Source organism: Rattus norvegicus, chromosome 15 (genome assembly GCF_036323735.1).
Source record: "Rattus norvegicus strain BN/NHsdMcwi chromosome 15, GRCr8, whole genome shotgun sequence".
Taxonomy (NCBI): domain Eukaryota; kingdom Metazoa; phylum Chordata; class Mammalia; order Rodentia; family Muridae; genus Rattus; species Rattus norvegicus.
This window is the reverse complement of record NC_086033.1, coordinates 61,819,750-61,839,214: the sequence shown is the minus strand read 5'-3', so window position 1 is coordinate 61,839,214 and position 19,465 is coordinate 61,819,750. Positions and strand designations below refer to the sequence as shown.

General features: G+C 41.3%; 1 protein-coding gene across 4 annotated transcripts in view; it reads right to left on the bottom strand.

Moving 5' to 3' along the window:
• Positions 1 to 441: 441 nt before the first annotated feature.
• Olfm4 (olfactomedin 4) overlaps positions 442 to 19,465 on the bottom strand; it is a 47,885-nt gene continuing 28,861 nt past the window's right edge. The window contains exons 1-5 of one of the 4 annotated variants that reach the window (XM_063274167.1): positions 17,677 to 18,384; positions 17,405 to 17,557; positions 11,853 to 12,065; positions 9,538 to 9,697; positions 442 to 2,429 (exon numbers count right to left, since the gene is read on the bottom strand). In XM_063274167.1, the coding sequence (XP_063130237.1) occupies positions 1,618 to 2,429; positions 9,538 to 9,697; positions 11,853 to 11,993 (1,113 nt within the window). In that variant the 5' untranslated portion in view covers positions 11,994 to 12,065; positions 17,405 to 17,557; positions 17,677 to 18,384 and the 3' untranslated portion in view covers positions 442 to 1,617. Of the gene's footprint in view, positions 2,430 to 9,537; positions 9,698 to 10,530; positions 10,747 to 11,852; positions 12,066 to 17,404; positions 17,558 to 17,676; positions 18,385 to 19,465 lie in introns of those variants that run through there. The other 3 variants (XM_008770863.4, NM_001106052.1, XM_039093182.2) reach the window with 3 other exon arrangements.

The window sequence follows — 19,465 nt, the reverse complement described above, 5'->3', positions numbered from 1 at the left end:
CTTCTTTGGTGAAGGTGTTTCTCCTTTTAGTTTGGCCTCTTAGTTCCTTTGTTTTCTATCCAACACATGGTATTTGAGAAGGATTCAGAGTTTTCCAGACCTATTGTTGATAGCTCAGTTTTGAAAAGAGCATAAGCTGCACAGATATGGGCTTGCACTGAAAACAATCAGGTCAGTCATGCAAATGAATAAGGCTGTGAGGTCATACCCCTGAAGATAGAGGGGCAGACTCAGATGGTTTCAAGGGAAATAAACACTAAAACCCCACTCAACATTGGGCTCTTCTAGAAGTTATCGATATTTTCTGCTAGTGTGTGCACTCCTGACCTCAAATGTTTAGGAGATTGGCATTATTCATACCCCATAGCAGGATATGGTCACTCTATTCAGTTGGGTGTTTATCTATCTTTTTTAAATTAGAAATGGTAAATAAAAATGAAATTCTTTAGTTCAGTTCACTCTTTAATAGTTTATTTAAAAAAAATAGGAAGACAGAATTTTAAGATTAGGATTTGAACATCAATAGCCAAGACCATATGGTAGAACCATCCAAAGCCACCATAGCATTTGCACTTAGCATGTTCTCAAGCAGTGCATTGATTAAGCAGATACTACAAAGTACTTTTCTATATTATTTTTATATATAAATGTTTATATGTATAAAATTTCACTTTCTTGCAAATTCCAGACTTAAAGAGAGAAACCAGTACAACTTACTCCACAATCTTTACTATATAACTAGAAATACTGCCATTATGTCACTGACAACTGGTTTTTTTTACAGTCTTGTAATTACATAAACCAATATTGCATGATAACACAAAAGAAAGTTAATTGATTTTATGCACGTTTCATAAAAAAAACTAGTCAATGTTTAAGAAAAACACATAAGCAGTAAGAGAAAGGTGCTTGTTGTTAAGTCTGCTTCTAATTTTACGTCTGCCTTGGAACCTGAATTATGAGGTAAAGGGTTCTACTGAGTTATGTAGGTGAAGAATGAGAGAAAAGAAAAGCCAAGTACAGCATCTGAAAAGTCTTCCTGGACTGATTTCCCTGTACAATAGGCCAATTCTCCAGAAAATTCAAAACATATAACAGGTACCATTTAAGATGGCAAATGTAACTATCTGGTACACAAAACAGGTTCCAGGAGCCAGGAGGAAAACAAAGCTAAGTATTTGATCTCATGTTGACCTTCTGATGATGACCTACCTAATTAAGCCCCAGTGTCCTTTCCACATGTACAATTCAATGGTCCTATGTGGTAGGTTGACTGGTTACCATGCAAATTCTTCAAGAGAAAGGATTCCCAGAATTCACACTGAGTTCCCCTTAAGTTCTTTAACTTCTAGACTTCACCTCACTAGAAACTTCATTAGACTCATAGTATCCCTAGCATCTGAGAATCTTACCTGGAAAGACCTTATTTCAGTTGTTAAATCTATCCAAAGAAGATGATGGTTCCCAAGAGAAATCAAATTGAGACAGAACTATCTCTACTAACACCATGCCTAAAGAAACACACTCCTAGACTTCCCTGCAGATATCTAAACATGTGGAGAAAACAATTTCCAACAAGCTTTTCATTCCTCCTTCACTTAGTTAAGTGCCTAACACTTAGACAGGTTGCTTAGGTGTCTGTAAGAAGACAAGATCGTAGTTCAAAAGATAACCATCATTGTAGACATAAAGTTTGTGGTCATAGGGATGATAATTAATGCTCTGAATTCTTTCCTGCATCTTTCTCATTGTGATGGCTAGACTGCCTTCCCTCTGTGTGTTTGTGTCATAGTAGTAAAAGATCTCTTCTGTTCTGGTGTTCAAAGTGCGAGTAGCGTAAAGAACTCCACATACAATGAAGGCATTAGAAACAGATGGCTTGTACTGCTTGGTAACCCAAGTGCTTATCACCTCAAGAGTGGTATCATTGAGCTTACTAATCACTATGTTACCAGTGCTGGCCTCAGTTGCATAAATTGCCCACAGTGCTTGCTCGTCCACAGCAAGGTCAATGTCTTGCCAATTCACATTAGCATATGAAAAGCGGTTATTGTAGGCAGCCTGAGGGAGGGGCTGATTCACAGTGACTCCATTGGTAGTTAGGTCAATTTTGGCAATGTTTCTCCCATTGTACCAATTCACATACAGGCTGTTGTTGAATGCTACTGTACCACCCCCTTGGCCATAGAGAATCCGATACTGTCTGGAATGTGAATAGAGTAACAGATTATCCAGTGAGTCATAAAGTCTGTAATACTCTAGAACCCTGGCATCTGTATTCAAAGGTGCCACCCAGTACAGGGTTCTCTCTGGATGCTGAGGAGAGTAATCTCGGCCCCAGGCACCATATTTATAATTAAACCCTTGAAAGTTGAGCTGAACCACAAAAGGAGCGCTGATGTTCACCACACCGCCATGGCTACAGCTTCCTAGAAAAGAATAAAAGAAAGACATTCTTAGAGAAAATGGGTAATTAAACAATTTAAAAACCTAAGAACCAAAATCAACCCTCAAAAAATCTCCCCATCATGGTTCAATCACAATCCTTTTCTTAAGGAGAAGAGCCACCCTTTGTTTCTATCTCAGTGTGAGCCCACTGCCAGAGCTAGAGATCTGATCGAGGAGCATGAAAACTACCTCATGTTTTCATCATGGGTTTTCAAACTGAAAATGGATGTAATAGAACTCCATAATGCCACATTTTAAACTTTGAGATCCCAGAAATAAAAGGGGAGAGTTGATATTTTATACATTTTCTTCTCCCACATAGCATTTTCCAAGCATCTTAATTTTCTTTAGCAAAATTAAGTAATACCATTCTAGGCATACATTCTTTCCTCATAAGGTCAAAGGTGCTACTTGGGAAAAGCTATTATTAATGCAAGATAGTCCTAGGGTGATTCTTCCTGTCTGTCCTGGAATGCCAAGTGTATATTCTCAGTAGGTACCAGTGCAGCTCTAAGCTAATAGGAGGAGGCAGAGGAGGAGGAGGAGGAAGAGGAAGAGGAGGAGGAAGAGAAGAAAGAAGAGGAGGGGAAGGAGGAGGAAGAGTAGGAAGAAGAGGAGGGGAAGGAGGAGGAGGAGGAAGAGGAGGAGGGGGGAGGAGGAGGAGGAGGAAGAGGGGGGAGGAGGAGGAGGAAGAGGAGGAGGAGGAGGAGGTAGAAGAAGAAGAAGAAGAAGAAGAAGAAGAAGAAGAAGAAGAAGAAGAAGAAGAAGAAGAAAGAAGAAAGAAGAAAGAAGAAGAAAGAAGGAAGAAGGAAGAAGAAGAAAGAAGGAAGAAGAAGAAAGAAGAAGAAAGAAGAGAAGAGGAGGGGGAAGTTCTAAATACAGCATCCAGACAGGTAGTCCTATGAAGAGTGGGATTTCAGCCCTGAGAAGCTACACAGTCATTTAGCCATGGACTTGCCTACTCTGAGCCCAGCACACACTCCATCACACAAGTCATTTGCTGACCATCTTTCCTCAGAGCTTTGGGAAAAGCCCTGGTCTTCATAACCCACATGCTACTGCCCCATAGAATGGCAGGCAAGTGTTTTATCCGTCCCATTCTGATGCAGCTATTGTCAACATGTGTACAATCTCATGGCACCAGACGCACTGATCCATTGAATCTTCATTCCATGTAACACTTGGATAAATGACCAACTGGTTCTTTGATTGTATTCCCTCCGAAATGCCTGCCAACCGAAAGTGTTTGCGAGCTACATGAAAAAAGATGAAATAATTCCTCCAACATTTTATAGCATCTATCCAAAGAACTGGACACATTTTTTAATATAATAAATATTGGTCTTTAAAAAATAGTAAGATACTTTATTGGATAACAAAAAAACCCCTAACTTTAGGTACATTTGAGGTCATTTTTCCTTGTTTGCTGCTCAGATTATGAAGGGAGAAGGAAGGGAGGGAGGAAGGAAGAAAGGAAAGAAGGAAGGAAGAAAGAAAGGAAAGAAGGAAGGAAAGAAGAGGAAGGAGAGAGCAGAACATGAACACTATGTCTGGTTCTAAGTGTCTAGGAGGAACCAAAGAGTCATGAAGGGCACAGACATGAAGTAGAGCTAAAAGCAGCGTTCCACTGAACTACCTGAGACTAGCACTGGGAAGTAAGGGGAGCCAAGTGACTGCCTGGGTCCAAGAGGGAAAGACCTGTGCCTCCTCCTTGCTAAATGCTACGCTCTCTTCCCTCCTTACTCAAGGACTGCTGGGAGGTGAAACCATTACCAGAAGTCCTGCTTTTATTTTTCCAATCTGCTGGGACTTTGCAGTCCCAGAATTAAATATGTGCTCCTTAAATGCTCTCATAAATCCACAGTTGGTGGGAAAGCCAGCCAACCATACAACAGGTAGAGAAATAAAACCACACTGCACCCAACCTCAAATAATTTTGCATATCATTAAGCAGAACACAGTCACAGGTTTATTTTAATAATGCATGCACCATTTCATAAATAAAAAAGCAACGCATGTTCAGGCAGGAGACTGCTCTCTGCTAAAGAAATAATAAATAAAATTATAAATTATTATTTCTTCCCCTAAAAGTGATCCCTCAGATGAATGCTTGTTTGCCTTTGTTTATGAAACAACGCATGAATTATTAAAATAAAGTTAGCAGTGTGTTCAGTTTAATGATAACAAAAACTGTTCCCGTTTCCATGTGCTAAAGCTGGATTTTCTGGTTAAAATACCTAGCAGAGTGCTTATTTATGCAACTACATCTCACTGCAAGGAAATGAAAGTCACTTCTCTTCTTTCAGGTTGGAAGACTTAAGGGTTGCTTGCTTCATTGAACCTGACTTTCCTGGAAAGAAAATATCCCAAATCAACAGTAATACAATATTTCAGAAAAATTGATAATGCATATAACTTACCCTCAGATTATTAGCGGTTTAAAGATGGACCATTCTGTCTCAGATGTAAAATCTTTAGATATAAAGGAACCAAAATCCACTATTAATTCTGCTAAAATTACAGCAATGGTTCCATCATTAAAACAATAATTCTGCCTCAAATATAGTACTAATCATGTTCCTACTGATAATAATAAAGGCCTATCATTTCTTATGTTGACCGGAAATTTAAACTATGCCTGTTACAAAGATTAAAGTTAAGTGACGTTTCAATTTTTTCCCTCATTTCCCAACCATTCCTGAATACTTGCCTAATCCATTTTGTTACTTTCCTCTGTCTTCTACCCCCTGGGGATATTTTTTAGTGCTCTAGATCTTGTCAAAAGGAAGTAGAAATAGGAACGGAAGCTGGGAAAGTGTTGTCAGAACTGCAGCTCTGGCTTCAGCAGTGACAAGTCAGGGGACAGACTGTGGTGGGCTCCCCCAATGGACAGACACAAACCAATAAAGAAACTATCCAAACTGACGGCCATCTTGGCGCCAACTCTCAGCAGAGTGCCCACCTCCTTTGCCCTTTTTATTTGGATTTTCCACCCAAGCCTATATTCTAAGCCTATATCCTAGGCTCATCTTTATTTCACAGCCTTTTCTACCCCTGCCTTCATGTCAAAATCCTCGACACAATCCACTCCCTTTATTATCCATTTCTCATCCCAACTTCATCAGGACTCTTTGGCAACATGAGAACTATCCAAGAACTATCAAGGGCTAGTGAGTCATTTTACACTTGCTGGTCGAAAGGAGCAATGCACCAAACGTTCAGGATCCAGGGCATCCTTCCAGCCACTCTATGAGCAAGGAAGCAAAGCTAACTAAGAGCTAATCAGGTGGATGCCTTGTTGGGACTGCTTCATCGTTCCAGAAACCACAATGATGCCCCCTTCCTTAGAGCATCTGTGGACACCACAAGCCTGGCACAGAGAAGATGTTACCAGACAGGCTCCAGTCTAAATCCTGACTCCACTCTTTAGTAACTGTATATCAAGTTGCTTAATGGACTCAGACTCAGTTTCCTTAAGTCGAATAAGCAATGCCTACCCTTCAGAACTGTTAGGAAGGACAGAAATAAGGCTTGTAAATGCAACTCAATTGATCGTAGCCACCATCATTATAACCACATCATGATATAGACTCTGGTTTACATGGCTAGAATAGTGGCTTCTAGGTGTTTCTTCACTCCTTCTCGTAGTCCTAGCAAATGTAAGAGGGTCTACCACACAGAGGAATAGAGGAATAAGAGACTAATCAAATCATTAAACCCAACCTCTCATTTATAAAACACTAGCATCCACCCTGCTACACATCTGACGGATTTACAGAATGTTGAGCAAGGAATTCTCTATGCAAAGGTATTCTCTTCATCATGCAATCATTTAGCTCCTACTCTAGTATTCTTATGGCCCTGAGCCTTGAAATATGGCTAGGCAAACCTTTTAAACTAATAGAGTGGATTTTCAAAGCCAAACATGGTATGCCTAGAGAGAATGCTTAATTATGGTCTGTCAGTGCAGATTCTCACCTGATCGGCTAAGCTGTCTATGTACTAAGGCAGAGAAAATGATTAACTTGTAAGAATTAGGCGAATTAGGCAGGTGTAGAGGTTCACACACTTAAGCCCAATACTTGGAAGCATTAGGATACAGGATTGACAGAAAGGTCAGGCCAACCTAGGCTACAGATTGAAACGGTCACAAAAAATTCCAAACCAACCAAGAATTGGGTGAGCAAAACGGTTATAATTGTAAGGAAATTGATAATAAATCAATTCTGAATCACTGGATGTACTTCCAACACTCCCCAGACTCTCTAAGTTTAGGGATTTATCCTGCCCCCTTCTAGTGTCTTCTATGTCCCACCCTGTCACCTACCATTTGCTAAAGTACCTTCTGTGTACTTACAAAGCCCAAGGTCCTCATATAACGAACTGACCCCTGAGAATTCTCACCATATTTTTTTTTCAATGTGGTGCTGTCATTTAGATTCAGAGGAAAAAAATAGACTGAAGAATAGACCGAAGTCAGTTGTTTGGGGGAGGGGTTCATAAATATAAGACCAGTTATTTTAAGTTAGAAAGTTGTGTTAAATGAAGTAGGAAAAGATGTTTTTGCAGCAACACATACACACACACATGTAAACACACATACACACACACACCTCTTACACATACATAATATACACACATACACTACACACATATACCATACACACACCATACACACACCTCTCACACATACATATACACACACACCTATGCACATATATATGTATGTATATATACATATATACACACACATACACAGTTACATACACAAACACACACTGCATATGTTGCATTTTATTTCAACAGACACATATTGCATCTAAGTTCAAGATGATCACTGGGTTAGCACACTACAGCTACAGAGAGCCCAGAGAGTGCAGTTATTTTAGAGCTGAGACTCTTGCATATAGTCTTTTCGTTGTTGCTGTTGTTGTTGTTCTATGCAACTCTGCAGAAAAAAAGACAGACCGTCCGGATTCTAAAGTCCCATAATAGTGAGGAGCTTTAATTAAAGCCTCCACAGGCTCACAACTTCACGGTGCCTGGGGATTTTCCAATTCTGCATTATCAACCAATCCAAACACGAAAAGAGCAAGTGAAAGAAATTGATTTAAAAACATGACAAAAAGTCAGCTTAATATAAACATCATAAATATAATATGAACAAAGCTGGAGAAGGGCCAAGTGGCTTGGCAGGGGTCCAGGTGCAACCAAGGTTGTGCAAAAGTGAGTGGAAGTCTGGGTTCAGTTTGCTTAAACAACACAGCTGGGCTGAAATAGTTCACAGATGTCTAAATGTAAAGGCCCAAGGGAAGATTCTGGAAATATTTTTAAGGAAACTAACTCAAAAGGCCCATTTGCTTTCTCCCCTAAATACTAAGCAATGGCTTTTTCTCCTTCAATCCCACCCCTACGTGACTGATATCTGACCAGGGACCGAATCCATGTTACAGCATGAAGTCTCTCACTGAGTGCAGGTGTGCCTTCAAGAAAAGCTACATTCTTCAGACTCAAGCCCCTCAACTGAGATATCAGAGAGCTAAGCTAGATGGCCCCAATTACTCCTTCTTGCTTTAAAATGCCCTCAGTTCCAGAAACCAGTGCCAGGAAAATCTATTGCAAGAGAGAGATTTGCAGGGGCCTGCCTACTCATCTCTAACAGAGGTCATGGCACTGCTGTGACTCCTGCCTTAAAGAGCTGTCATGGTCCAACAGAACCAGCTCCCACTTCTGACATGTTTATAACACTGATCCCAGACCAATTCAGCTTTAGTTTGTCTCTGAGGACCTGACATGGTCCTCACCTAAATGTCCTCTGTAAGTCGGATTAGACCAGACCTCTAACTACAATTTGAGAGACATGTCCACTGAACAAGACCGAAAGGTTTAAAACTATAGTCCTAGCTGATTGAAGCCTTAAAGAAATGAGTCACATCGGCAAGATCCAGAAATATGCAAAGGGAAAGGCTCACGAGAATTGGAATTCATAAACACAATTTGATGACAAACCATTGTTCCCATCCAGGCTGAAATGCTTAAGACCGTGAGAGAAGTTCCTTTGGTGCGGTCTCTCTAAAGGACGTGAGTGATATCATGGAGGAAACTACTTCAGTGTACCGGATTTCACCCTTTCTCTGTTCACAGCCAGGTTTTCACTTCAATTATCATGATTACTAATAATACCCATTGCCGGTGTGTGGATGCTGATTACAGAGCCCCGAGCCTCCCAAGCACTGTCTCATTAATCCCCATAGCAACCCTATAAGGTGAGCACAATCATTCTCCCGTTTCACAAATAAGATAAAGGATCTTTTCTCTGCAGCCACATAGCTGGTAAAGTCAAGGATTCCAAAGCTATTCTCTCTGAGCTACCACTCCACTGATTCACCAATTCACTGATGAATTTAGGAACCTGCCTGTTCCACTTCCCATCCCACCCCACACACACATATTGTTAGGGAGTTAACCCGGAGAATCTCGGGGAGAATGAGATGCCATCCTGTCCTGCTTGATAAGGCATGCTCATAGCACGTGAGATCACGATCCCTTTACTTCTCGGTGACTTCCAGGACTCAGAATGCAGCTGGTACCCCAGCATGCACAGCAGAAGTGTGCATAAAGGTGAAGTGCAGAAGTGAAGCCTTTGTTGTGTTTATGAAGGAGTGAAAGAAAAGGCAAAGAGAGAAATAGCAGAACAGCAAAGGCACACACCCAACCTATGCCTAAGTGAGCCGATTAGCCCTTACTTCTACCGGAAGGCCATACCACATAAAGATCCTAAATGTTCTGCCATCCCTAGTCCCAGAGTTCTCTCTTTAGACACGGCCTTCCTGCTAGGACAGTGCAAAAGGACTATGTGTAGCTAGTGGGCTTTGTTTATAAAACCTCACTGGGTTCTTCTTCTGTGAAACCCAGAATATTGATAATAGAACCAGTTGAAAGTGGGAGAATTTAAAATGTGGAAGAATAAACTCAACTGAAAAAATGCCCCTCAGCCTCCAACACTACAATCACACCCATCCCCCCAACCCCAGTCAAGGCTCGATATGGGAGTCTCACATGGTAAAAATAGATAGAGAGCAGGCTTACCAGGAGCAGGAGGAGGGGGTGTGGCAGGCACAAGGCCACTTTTAGAGTCCTCACATTCCTTCAGCTTGGTCTTCAGAGCCAAGATCTGCCGGCGAATGCTAAGGACATTGTTTTGGTCTAGCGTCTCCAGCTTCTCTACCAGGAGAGTCATATTCCTTATCTAAAGAAATAAAAATTCATAGTGACTTTATATTATTGTGCAATTTCTTTCATAAACATTCTGGGGCTGAATTTGTCATTTAGTGAAACATTGCTACAGAATACACCAGAGATTCTTCTGAATGGTTTCATTTGGAAGAATACATTTTATGGTTTAGACTGAACGCCTGTCACATCTCAGGCAATGTGTGTGACAAGAAGAAAATGGCAAAGATTTTAACAGCTTTAATAATAGAGCACATGCTCACTCCAGGCATCCGCAAATGTCCATTAAAGTTCATTTCTAATAACCTTCCCCTATAAACTTGTGTTTACTCATGTTGTATTATAATTAAGTCTCTAATGAATGGTGAGGGCTAGAAAAAATGTAAATTCTAAAACATGTAACTGGAATTCTCAATTATAGCCCATGTCATGACTGTGCTGGTAAATACTGGTTGACATAAATTACCCAACCATAACATAAATATGATAATCTTATCCATAGATCTTTAAAGACTTTGCTAAAACATATTCACAAGAAATATATTTTTGGCTTAATTCCTAAAGGTTTTTATTTTTCGATTTGTTCAATGAGAATTTTGCACAACCTAATTTCTTCATATTCTTTCCCTTCCCCCAACTCCTCCCAGATCCTCCCCCTCCACACTCATTCAACTTCGTGTTCTTTCTCTCTCCTAAGAACAAAAATCAAAGGTGGGGGGAAGACAACTAAAAACACGGAGTGCAATTTGTGTTGTCAATCTACTCCTGAGCTCAGGGTTACTCTGGAGTATGGTTAATATAGCCAGCATCATTCAATTAGAGAAAACCAATTTAGTAGCTATCATTTACCAATAGCTTCTTGGCTGGGGATGGCACTCCATGCCCACTTCCTCTCCTTCATGCTCAGATTCCTTCCTTGAGTGTGCGCATGTATGCACGTCGTCAGCCTCTGTGAGTACCTGGAGAACGCTATTTTCTTAAAATAGTCCACCACCTCTGGCTCTCTTCTTTCCACCCTCTCTTTCTGCATAGGTCCCCGAGCATTGAGGGTGGTGTGATAACCACATCCCATTCAGAACTGAATACTCCAGAGTCTTTCAATTTCTGCTCATTGTGAAGCTGTCAGTCTCTATGTTAATTACCATCTATTTCCAGAAGAAGCTTCTCTGCCGAGCGTTGAGTGATACACTGATCTATGGGTATAGCAATATGCCATCGAGAGCTGTTTTATTGCTATGTTGGACAAATCACCATCCCACATTTCAAGCTGTACTACAGAGCCATAGTAATAAAAAAAAAGGCACTGTGGCATTAAAAACAGACACATGGATCAATGTAATAGAATTGAGGCTGAGATATAACTCCACACACCAATGGACACCTGACTTTTGACAAAAAGGCAGCAAATGCACACTAAAGAAAAGACAGCGTCTTCAACAAATTGTGCCGGTCAAACTGGAGTGCTGCATGTGAAAGACTAGAAATTGATTCAAATCTATTACCTTGTACAAAACAACTCCAAATGGATCTACATAAGGTCTGATACACAGGAAATTTCAGTATGTGGAGAATAATTGCAAGAGAAATAGGTGGTCATTCAAAAAGGGAAGATACCTGCAATCTGGTAAACTGTGTTTCTAGTCCCATAGGATAAATCCAGGACAGTGAAGATGCCTGATTTAACACGGCCAAAGCCAAGTCACTTTCTAAACAACCAAAAAGGTCATTTAGTTCTGGGGCAGAATTCTTGGTGTCAGCATCTGCTTCTCAGTCAACATGTTCCCAATACACTTAACTTACATAAATATAGACAGTCATCCAAAGTAGAGCGTGGATGGACCTCATGGTCCTGAGGTAGTAGCAGAGTTAGGGTTGAGGAAAGGGATTCTTCCATCTATGCCATAGCACTCGTTCAGTCACTGAATGAAATGCATTTATTTTATTTTATTTTGTTTTATTTTATTTTATTTGCTTGTTTGTTTGTTTTGAGACAGAGTTTCTCCGTGTAACCACCCTGGCTGTCCTGGAACTCTCTTTGTAGACCAGGCTGGCCTTGACCTCACAGGGATCTGCCTTCCTCAGCCCCACAAGTGCTGGGATTAAAGGCATGTGCCACAATTCCCAACCCCCAAATGCATTACTGAGATTCTAAGACATCAATCTTTCCTTACCTCCACTTCAAGCATGTCAATAATATCTGTACTTCCAACAAAGTTCTCCTTCAGCTGTATGACCAGTTTGTGCATCTCCTTCACTTCTAGCTTGATCAACTCAAAGTCCAGTTCTGTATAAGAAATGCTGTCCTTCTCCATGACCTCTACTCGGACAGTCAGGTTCAGGAGCTTCTTCTCATACACACTTATTAGCTGGACATACTCCTTCACCTAGAGGAGAAACAAAGAGCTTATGTCAACTCACAGAGTGATATCAAGTAGACTTCCTCCACTACAAAAGATGTGAAAATTATTGGATCCTTGTCAATCACTGGAGAGGAATGCATTTTTTATCCAAATGCAAACTAAAAATACCATATCACTGAGGCTTTTGGTCTCACTTACATATACTGAAAATCATCTGTATGCATATTTTAATCTCCACTTTAAAGCCTGAGGATGTTATCAGTGCTATTGACATTTCAAGGAAATCTCTTTGTTGTGGGGTGCCATACAGCGCATTGTAGGATATTCAGCTGCTCCCAGTTATGACACTCAAAAAAATGTCTCAAGACATTATTAAAGGTACTCTGGGGACAATCGCTACCTCTACCAGCCTTTAATTTAGAACCGTTGCTCTCTCTCTCAGTCAGTGTTTTCTAGAAGAGAAGAAGTGCACTGAGTAGAAATGCATTTCCTTGTGAATCAAGTGCCAAGAATTCTGAGCTCCGCCTTTCACAAAGAGGCATAACCACCCGACTTTCTATACAGGAAGACAACTGCAGCATGCACATTTCATTAAGTGAGCTCACATTTATTCCAAGAACTGATTATCGCAATCAGACCTTTAAATGACACATTTGTTGCATACATTTGAATGTCTGATCATTAGGTTAAGGTTCCAAAAATTCCCTTGGTGGCTGAGTGTTTAATTGGAGTCTCCAAAAGGATATTTCAATAAACAGTCAGGGACATTTTTTTTTGTATGTGATCTCTAAAAGAAATGTCATGGCTCCTTCAAAGGCCTGCTCATTAAAAAGTTGCTGCTTTCAGTTTCTGTTTTAAAATGTGAGCATAAGTAATTCTTCTCCCCAGACTGCACTAATGTCAAGCGCCTGGATGAGTTCAGACAGATGTTGACCCATGGTCTCTCTAATGGCAAAGGCAGCCCTAACTCCTGTCATTGTAGCTCTTCCACTTAACCCCACCATGAAAATTAGAATAGACTCAGAGGCCACGGACCTTCAGAGCTAGGGCCTCAGGAAAAAAGGTGTCTAATGAATGTTGGAGTTGCAGCCCTTGGCACAACTACTGTATCTCCTCAGGCAAGCGATGGTCACTGCCATCAGATGTCCCATTACTCAGAGGGTAACAGGAATCACGATACTTTAGTGTATACAGGTTTTATTTTTTAGAGTGTGGGAGGTGCATATAACAAACAAGTTCCCCTCCCCAGAATAAACACAGACATAAGATATTTGGGTTTCAACTTCCTTGAAAAAAAATTGGTCACAAAACCTTGCCTGTGGTAAAAACATAATAATGTACCAATCCATTGCAGAATTGGAAGGTTGAGAAATGAGTGTGCTTGGTGGCATTTGGCCTTGCCGTCTCTTGGAACAAATGAAATAGCCTCAGCTTTCCTGGAACACTTTGGTGGCACATTACAGCTATTGTTCTGGGCAAATGAGTGATGGAACCATCATCCCTGCTAAGTAAAATTCGGTCTGTCAACCCACCTCACCCCGCCCCAACTCTCACAGAAAACCAAGGCGTGGCCTGGAGTTTGTGACCTCTGAGAATTTGTGCTGGGCCTTCCTCAAGTTCAGATGTAAAACAAAAGTCTCTCTTAATCTGGCAGAAAATGTTGAAGGGTGATCCTTTCTGCTGACATTTGGAGGAAAGTTGGGTGGTATTCAGGAAAAATAAAACTGGAATTACTCACAGTTATGCTGGGCAGGAGAAAATTTGCAGATGGGCCAGAAAGATTCCACATGTGAAATGTGCAGTTGTATAGATTTTGTGCATGGAGATGGTGCAGACACCCCTAAGAACCTAAGGATTTATCCTGAGTAGTCTCAGTTTAGTAACAAGAGACCAGCTACCCAGTGACAAGTCCAGTCCCCAAACTACTGGCACATTTCTCCCTCCTGGATTTAGAATCCTTGCTCTAAGCAGAGGGAGGAGGAGGCCCAAGTGGGGAATTTCTCTCGAGAGGATACTCGTCAAGTCTAAAACATTTAGGTTGTCACATTGAGGACTGATCGTGTGCTAGTGCCACTTAGAGGCCAGGGGTGCTAAAAAATGTGCTAGCAAAGATATGGGTCTAAGATGGAGAGGACATATCGCTGTAGCAACATCTTTGTCCCAATTTTATCACGACAGCCAAGTGTGAGCTGAGAACATTCACAAGGCTTGCCTTCAAATCATCAGGCTGAGACTCATAGTTTTATTTTATTGGTATCTACTTAACTATGTTATGGATTTATACATATATATATATATACATATATATATGTGCATATATATATGTATATATATATATAGTTTGTTTGGAGTCTATTATAAGGAAGTAATGTGGCTGGCTATCTGGCTAAATAATTAGTCTGATTCATAGTTCTGTTAGCTCCTCAAAACCCATGATGATAACTATAACCAGATTACTTGAAATAAGTAAATGGACTTTGAAACATACAGTTATTTTCAACATATTCTTAAAAGCAAATGTAATTAGGTTAATTGACCCTGAAAATATCATCAAAATGTGCAGTATTTCAGTACAAGAACTGCCTGAGCTCAACTCTAACTTCAGTACCCACTGGGCAAATCACTTAAATTCTCTTAAGTTTTACTGTACTTCCAAAACCAAGCGTAACGACACCAAGCTTGCAAGATTATTAAGACCAGAGATTATGTACACTGAGGGCCTCACTAATGGATGCTCTATAAATTCTAGAAATGAGTAGAGAAATGGCAATTTCAGTGTTTCTTCAATCTGACCTTTTAATTTACTTTTATTCCACTGCACAAAGCATTACTCAATCAACGTTGTTTGTTTATAGGTTGTTCAAATATCTCCCAGGCTGCCTCAACCTTCTCATGCATGAGCATCTATTAGCCAATGTGTCATATTAAATGACTTGCCCCAAAGACTAGGAGCCTTGAGAGAAAGAAAACACAATAAACAAACAAAGAAAACCTGAGCTGCCTTTCATGTCAACTTCTTCCAAGGTACGGCCACACAGGATGTGTCATAAGTAACAGAAAAAATCTAAGAGGCTTTAGGCATTTCCTGCAGTGGCAGCTCCTGACTTCCCTGTGTACTGACAGATAATGAATTAATGGAAGGCAGTCTCAAGCCTTTCACCTGCTCAGAATGGGCATTCCCCCAGGTCCCTAGATAAATGGTGATTTCTAAGACAGCCGGGAGACAGCAATAATAATTCACCCAGAAATCCAGAAGCCCTCAGCTAAAGAGATAACTCGGGATTTGAAGGCACAACTGACCTAGTACATATCTTGGGTCTTCTCAGAAGAGTAATAACAGCCTAGATGGGGGTGGTGGTGGGGTGGGGGTGGGGGATCTGGCTTGATTCTGAAGGCTCAAATCCCTGACCTGAATATAGCAGCCAAGAGAGGGATGACCCCGGGGAAGTCTCTTTATCCATGTAAACATTGGGCTTTCTGTCATTAAAGTGGGAGGGAGGAGACCTGCCTATCTCCATTAAAGACTTGCTTGAGAGAATACTAGAAGCACTTGGACAAAGGCAAATCAAGGTTTCTACTGCTATAACTGGTGCCATCTACCATAACAAATCAGCCCTGCAAACCTCAGCCAATGGTAAACTCCTCTGTGAGGCTTCCATTTCATTTGGGGGTTGAGAGTGAACCAACAAACTACTGACACCTTCAGAACTGAGAATTTTCTCACCTATGCTGTCCCCTCTCTCCTCCAATTACTAGCAAAGCAGGTGCTCCCTGCACTGCACCCACTTACAGCATTGGAATTAAACGCCCCACATTTACAAACCTGGCAAGCCACATACTCTCCCTGGGGCAGCTTGAGGTTTCAAACTGCCCTTCACACGCCTGCCAGCAAAGAGGCCATGCAAATCAGGGGCCTCCACTCTTTCAAAGCAAGTGACTCCAACTGAAAAAGATCTTTACCTAGGATTTTCCTCAACTTGTTATGTTTTTATGCATAACTTCTTATCTCCACTTGATTATGCTGGAATAAGGCTATGAATATTAATGGTTGGAATTTATAATTTAGTGCTGTGCCTTTTCTGCTGATTAATTCAAGGACATTTTATTTCTTGGGAAGCTAGGTTCCTGGAGTAGTCAAACACATTTTCCTGGGCACTCATTTTAACTTAGAATATTTATCTACCAATTCAGGTTGAAAGCAGGGTCTCCGGCTCGCCATAATTTTTTTGTCTTAAAGGATAACTACATTGGATGCTGAGGTGGCTACACTTAAATTGCTCAGGAAAACTTATTTAGAAGGCTGCGGTAAAGCCCGAACTCCTTGTAAATTAATGGGGTTGTATTAAATAATGCATAATGTGATTATATTCTAGCCTGGACTTCATCTGGGCATAAAATAGGAGCCTTTTCAATTGATTTGTAGGGTGACAAAAAGCTAAATAGGGTGGAAACTGGAATGGCAAGTCCCATTGCTCCAACAGGCTAAGAGAAAAGCAAACCCGTTAGAGTAAATCCCTCTGGCTACATGGAGCGGAAACCAGAAAGCTCTAGCCAGGGTGTTCCCCAAGGCCAAGAGGCCTATTAATCTCCACTCAAATTCCTAAAGAAGCCCTCAGTTTTAGTCTCACGGGAGACATGTAGAATGACATGTTCCTGTTGTGACAACCAGAAATAACTACAGAGGAACAGGGGGAAAAAGAAAGAGGGGGCGGAGTTCCACAGATTTAAATGGATGCATCATTAAAGGAGGAAAGAAAGTAAAAGAGGTAAGGAAGAAGGGCAGGAAGGTAAATTGAGAATTGGAAGGAGAAGATGTGAAAGGGAAAGGAGGAGGAGGAAAACTCAGAGGAGAAGAGGAAGATGAGGAAAGGGGAAAGGAGGGGGACTGGGAGGAGAGGGGGAGGGGAAAGGACCATCCACAGGTAAGATAATACTAACAAGAGTGCGACAATAAAAAGAATCAAAAAGGAAAGTAAGAAAGCTTAGGAAGAATAAACAAGAGGAAGAATTAACGCAAAGTGAATAGGAAACTGCTGGAAACAAGAATGGAATAGAAATTGTCTGACAGAGAAGACAGACAGACACGATCCAAAGAGGATAGAGGAGAGGAAAGAACAGAGAGAAAGCAAATCAAAACTGAAAAGGTCAACTAAGGCCAAAGAGAAGAAGAAACCACCAAACAATCAAAAATCTGGCCCTACCAGAGGGTTTCTCAATTTTTTCCACTGTGTGAAGAACAGTATTTTTTTTCATACAGTAAATTCTTCGGCTAAGCCTTGACCCCACTCTTCCTGAGTTCTACCAGTTCCTGAGCTCAGAGATTTACTAGAAATCAACTCATTGTTTGAAAAGAAAATGCTTACCTTAGAAAACTCTCTCTCAAATTTCTGAGAAAGGGTGTGAGCTGTGAACTCCAAGCGCTCCACTCTGTCAGCAGGAAAAGTGGTGTCCGGCAGGGAAACAGAACACTGGCAGGTCCCATGGCTGTCCACAGACCCAGTGAAATTGGAAAGTGACTGTAAGTAATAAAAGGTGAACATCAGTAATAGGCTGGGAAATGGACCTTTTAGGCTACAGGAATGACAGAAATTTGCTTGTCAAAAGAGTGATTGCAGGCAAATGAGTAGAACCGGACCTATCAGTGAGCAACACCACAGAGACAAGCCAGACTCATCTCCACCTGTTGGTTAAGCCACTACGCCAGCAGCTCGTACCAAAAGGAAGATTCCCCGTGCTTGAGGAGGCTTAAAGAAACCATTGCTGTCTCTGTGCAAAGAAAGGGGAATAAAGATGGGACACGAGAGACGTTTCAGAGACTGCTAAATTTGCACATCAGTTCTGCCGGTTGCAGGTTGTGACATCTCTAGTCTATTTCCTCTTCTATGAAATTCAGGCCACACACACACACACACACACACACACACACACACACACACACAAACCAATCCCAGCCCAGTTTCTCCCAATCATAACAAAGAAACCATAAAGGTTTGTGGGCCATGGTAAAGATATCCAGTGAGAATTCAACTCCTCTCTTCAGCTGGGAAATTATAAAATTCACATATTTTTTCCAAGCCATCTATTTACTCAAAAATTGAGCAGTGCATGGGTTTATAGCTCACCCTCAAATAGAAGTTCTCTAGCTTCCTACTTGCAAAATAAAGTCGTTTTAAAATAGTCAAGGTTTCTTTAAGATATTCAGGCTCACACTTCGATGCCACCGCATATTTTAAAATGACAGGTTTGAAAGATTCTGTTTTTCTTTTGTCCCCTTTGAACTACCCCAAGGGGATCCTAGCACAATTAACATTTTTCATTACTACTATTGCCTTGCAGAGTGAGCCTTGTCAGCCAACTGGCTGTGCCTTTTAATGATCTCATCAGAAGGCCAGCCCAAAGCTCACCTATGGAGCATCAGCCTGAAGGGACTCTTATGAAACTAAGGAGGAGAGAGCAGTCTTCAGTCTGGAGAGATCCCAGCCATGCCTCAAAGTTCACATCAGCTGGTGGTAGCTGAGTGTATCTGCTCCACACATAAGCTACTTCTACTGATCTTCACGAACAAACTTGTTCTAGATATTAAATACTCCTGTAATCAAGATTTAGCCCATCAGTGACTCAAGGGCCATAAGTCTCTTGCAAAGGGTGGTGCCTGTGCTGGTTTTTAAATAAACTGAAGCTTCTCTAAAATGATAAGAATGAAGTAAGAGTGTGTGGTGTGTGTGGTGTGTGTGTGTGTGTGTGTGTGTGTGTGTGGTGTGTGTGTGGTGTGTGTCTGTGTTATATCTCTATGTCTGTCTGTCTGTCTGTCCACCTGCATGTGGAAGCCAGAGGACAACCCTGCGCATCCCATAGATGATATTTCCTCTCTTCTTGAGACAGTCTCTCATTGGCCTGGGACTCACCAAGTAGACCCAGCTGCTGGCCAGTGAGCCTCAGGAATCCTTCTCACTCTGCCTCCCCAGCACTGTGACAATGACCTCACACTAGCACACCTAGCTTTTAAATTTGGGGTTCTGGGAACCAAGCTCAAGTCCCTGTGTTTGCAATCACTTTACATTTTACCGTGTTACCTTATCAGCCCTCCATTCCAAGAGAAGTCTTGACAATGACCTTTCTTGTCAAATCAGATCCCTCCATCACAGAGATCACGGAGCAAAGCATATGCTGCACACGGAACAAGGGGTTAGAGTGGGGAGGGGAAGGGTCTTTGCAAAGAATGAATAAGGACTGGAGAGTACAGTCCAGGAGTCTGTCAGAGAGGTTGGATTCTCTTGGACTCAGATCTATCACTTCATCTAAAGATAGAAAGACTCTAGCATAGGAATGCCAAGTCTTGTGCGGGCTTTTGAAGAGATGCCTTATTATAATAACGATCTAGCAAAGGAAAGATCTTGCATTGCATTGACAAGAGGAGGTTAATT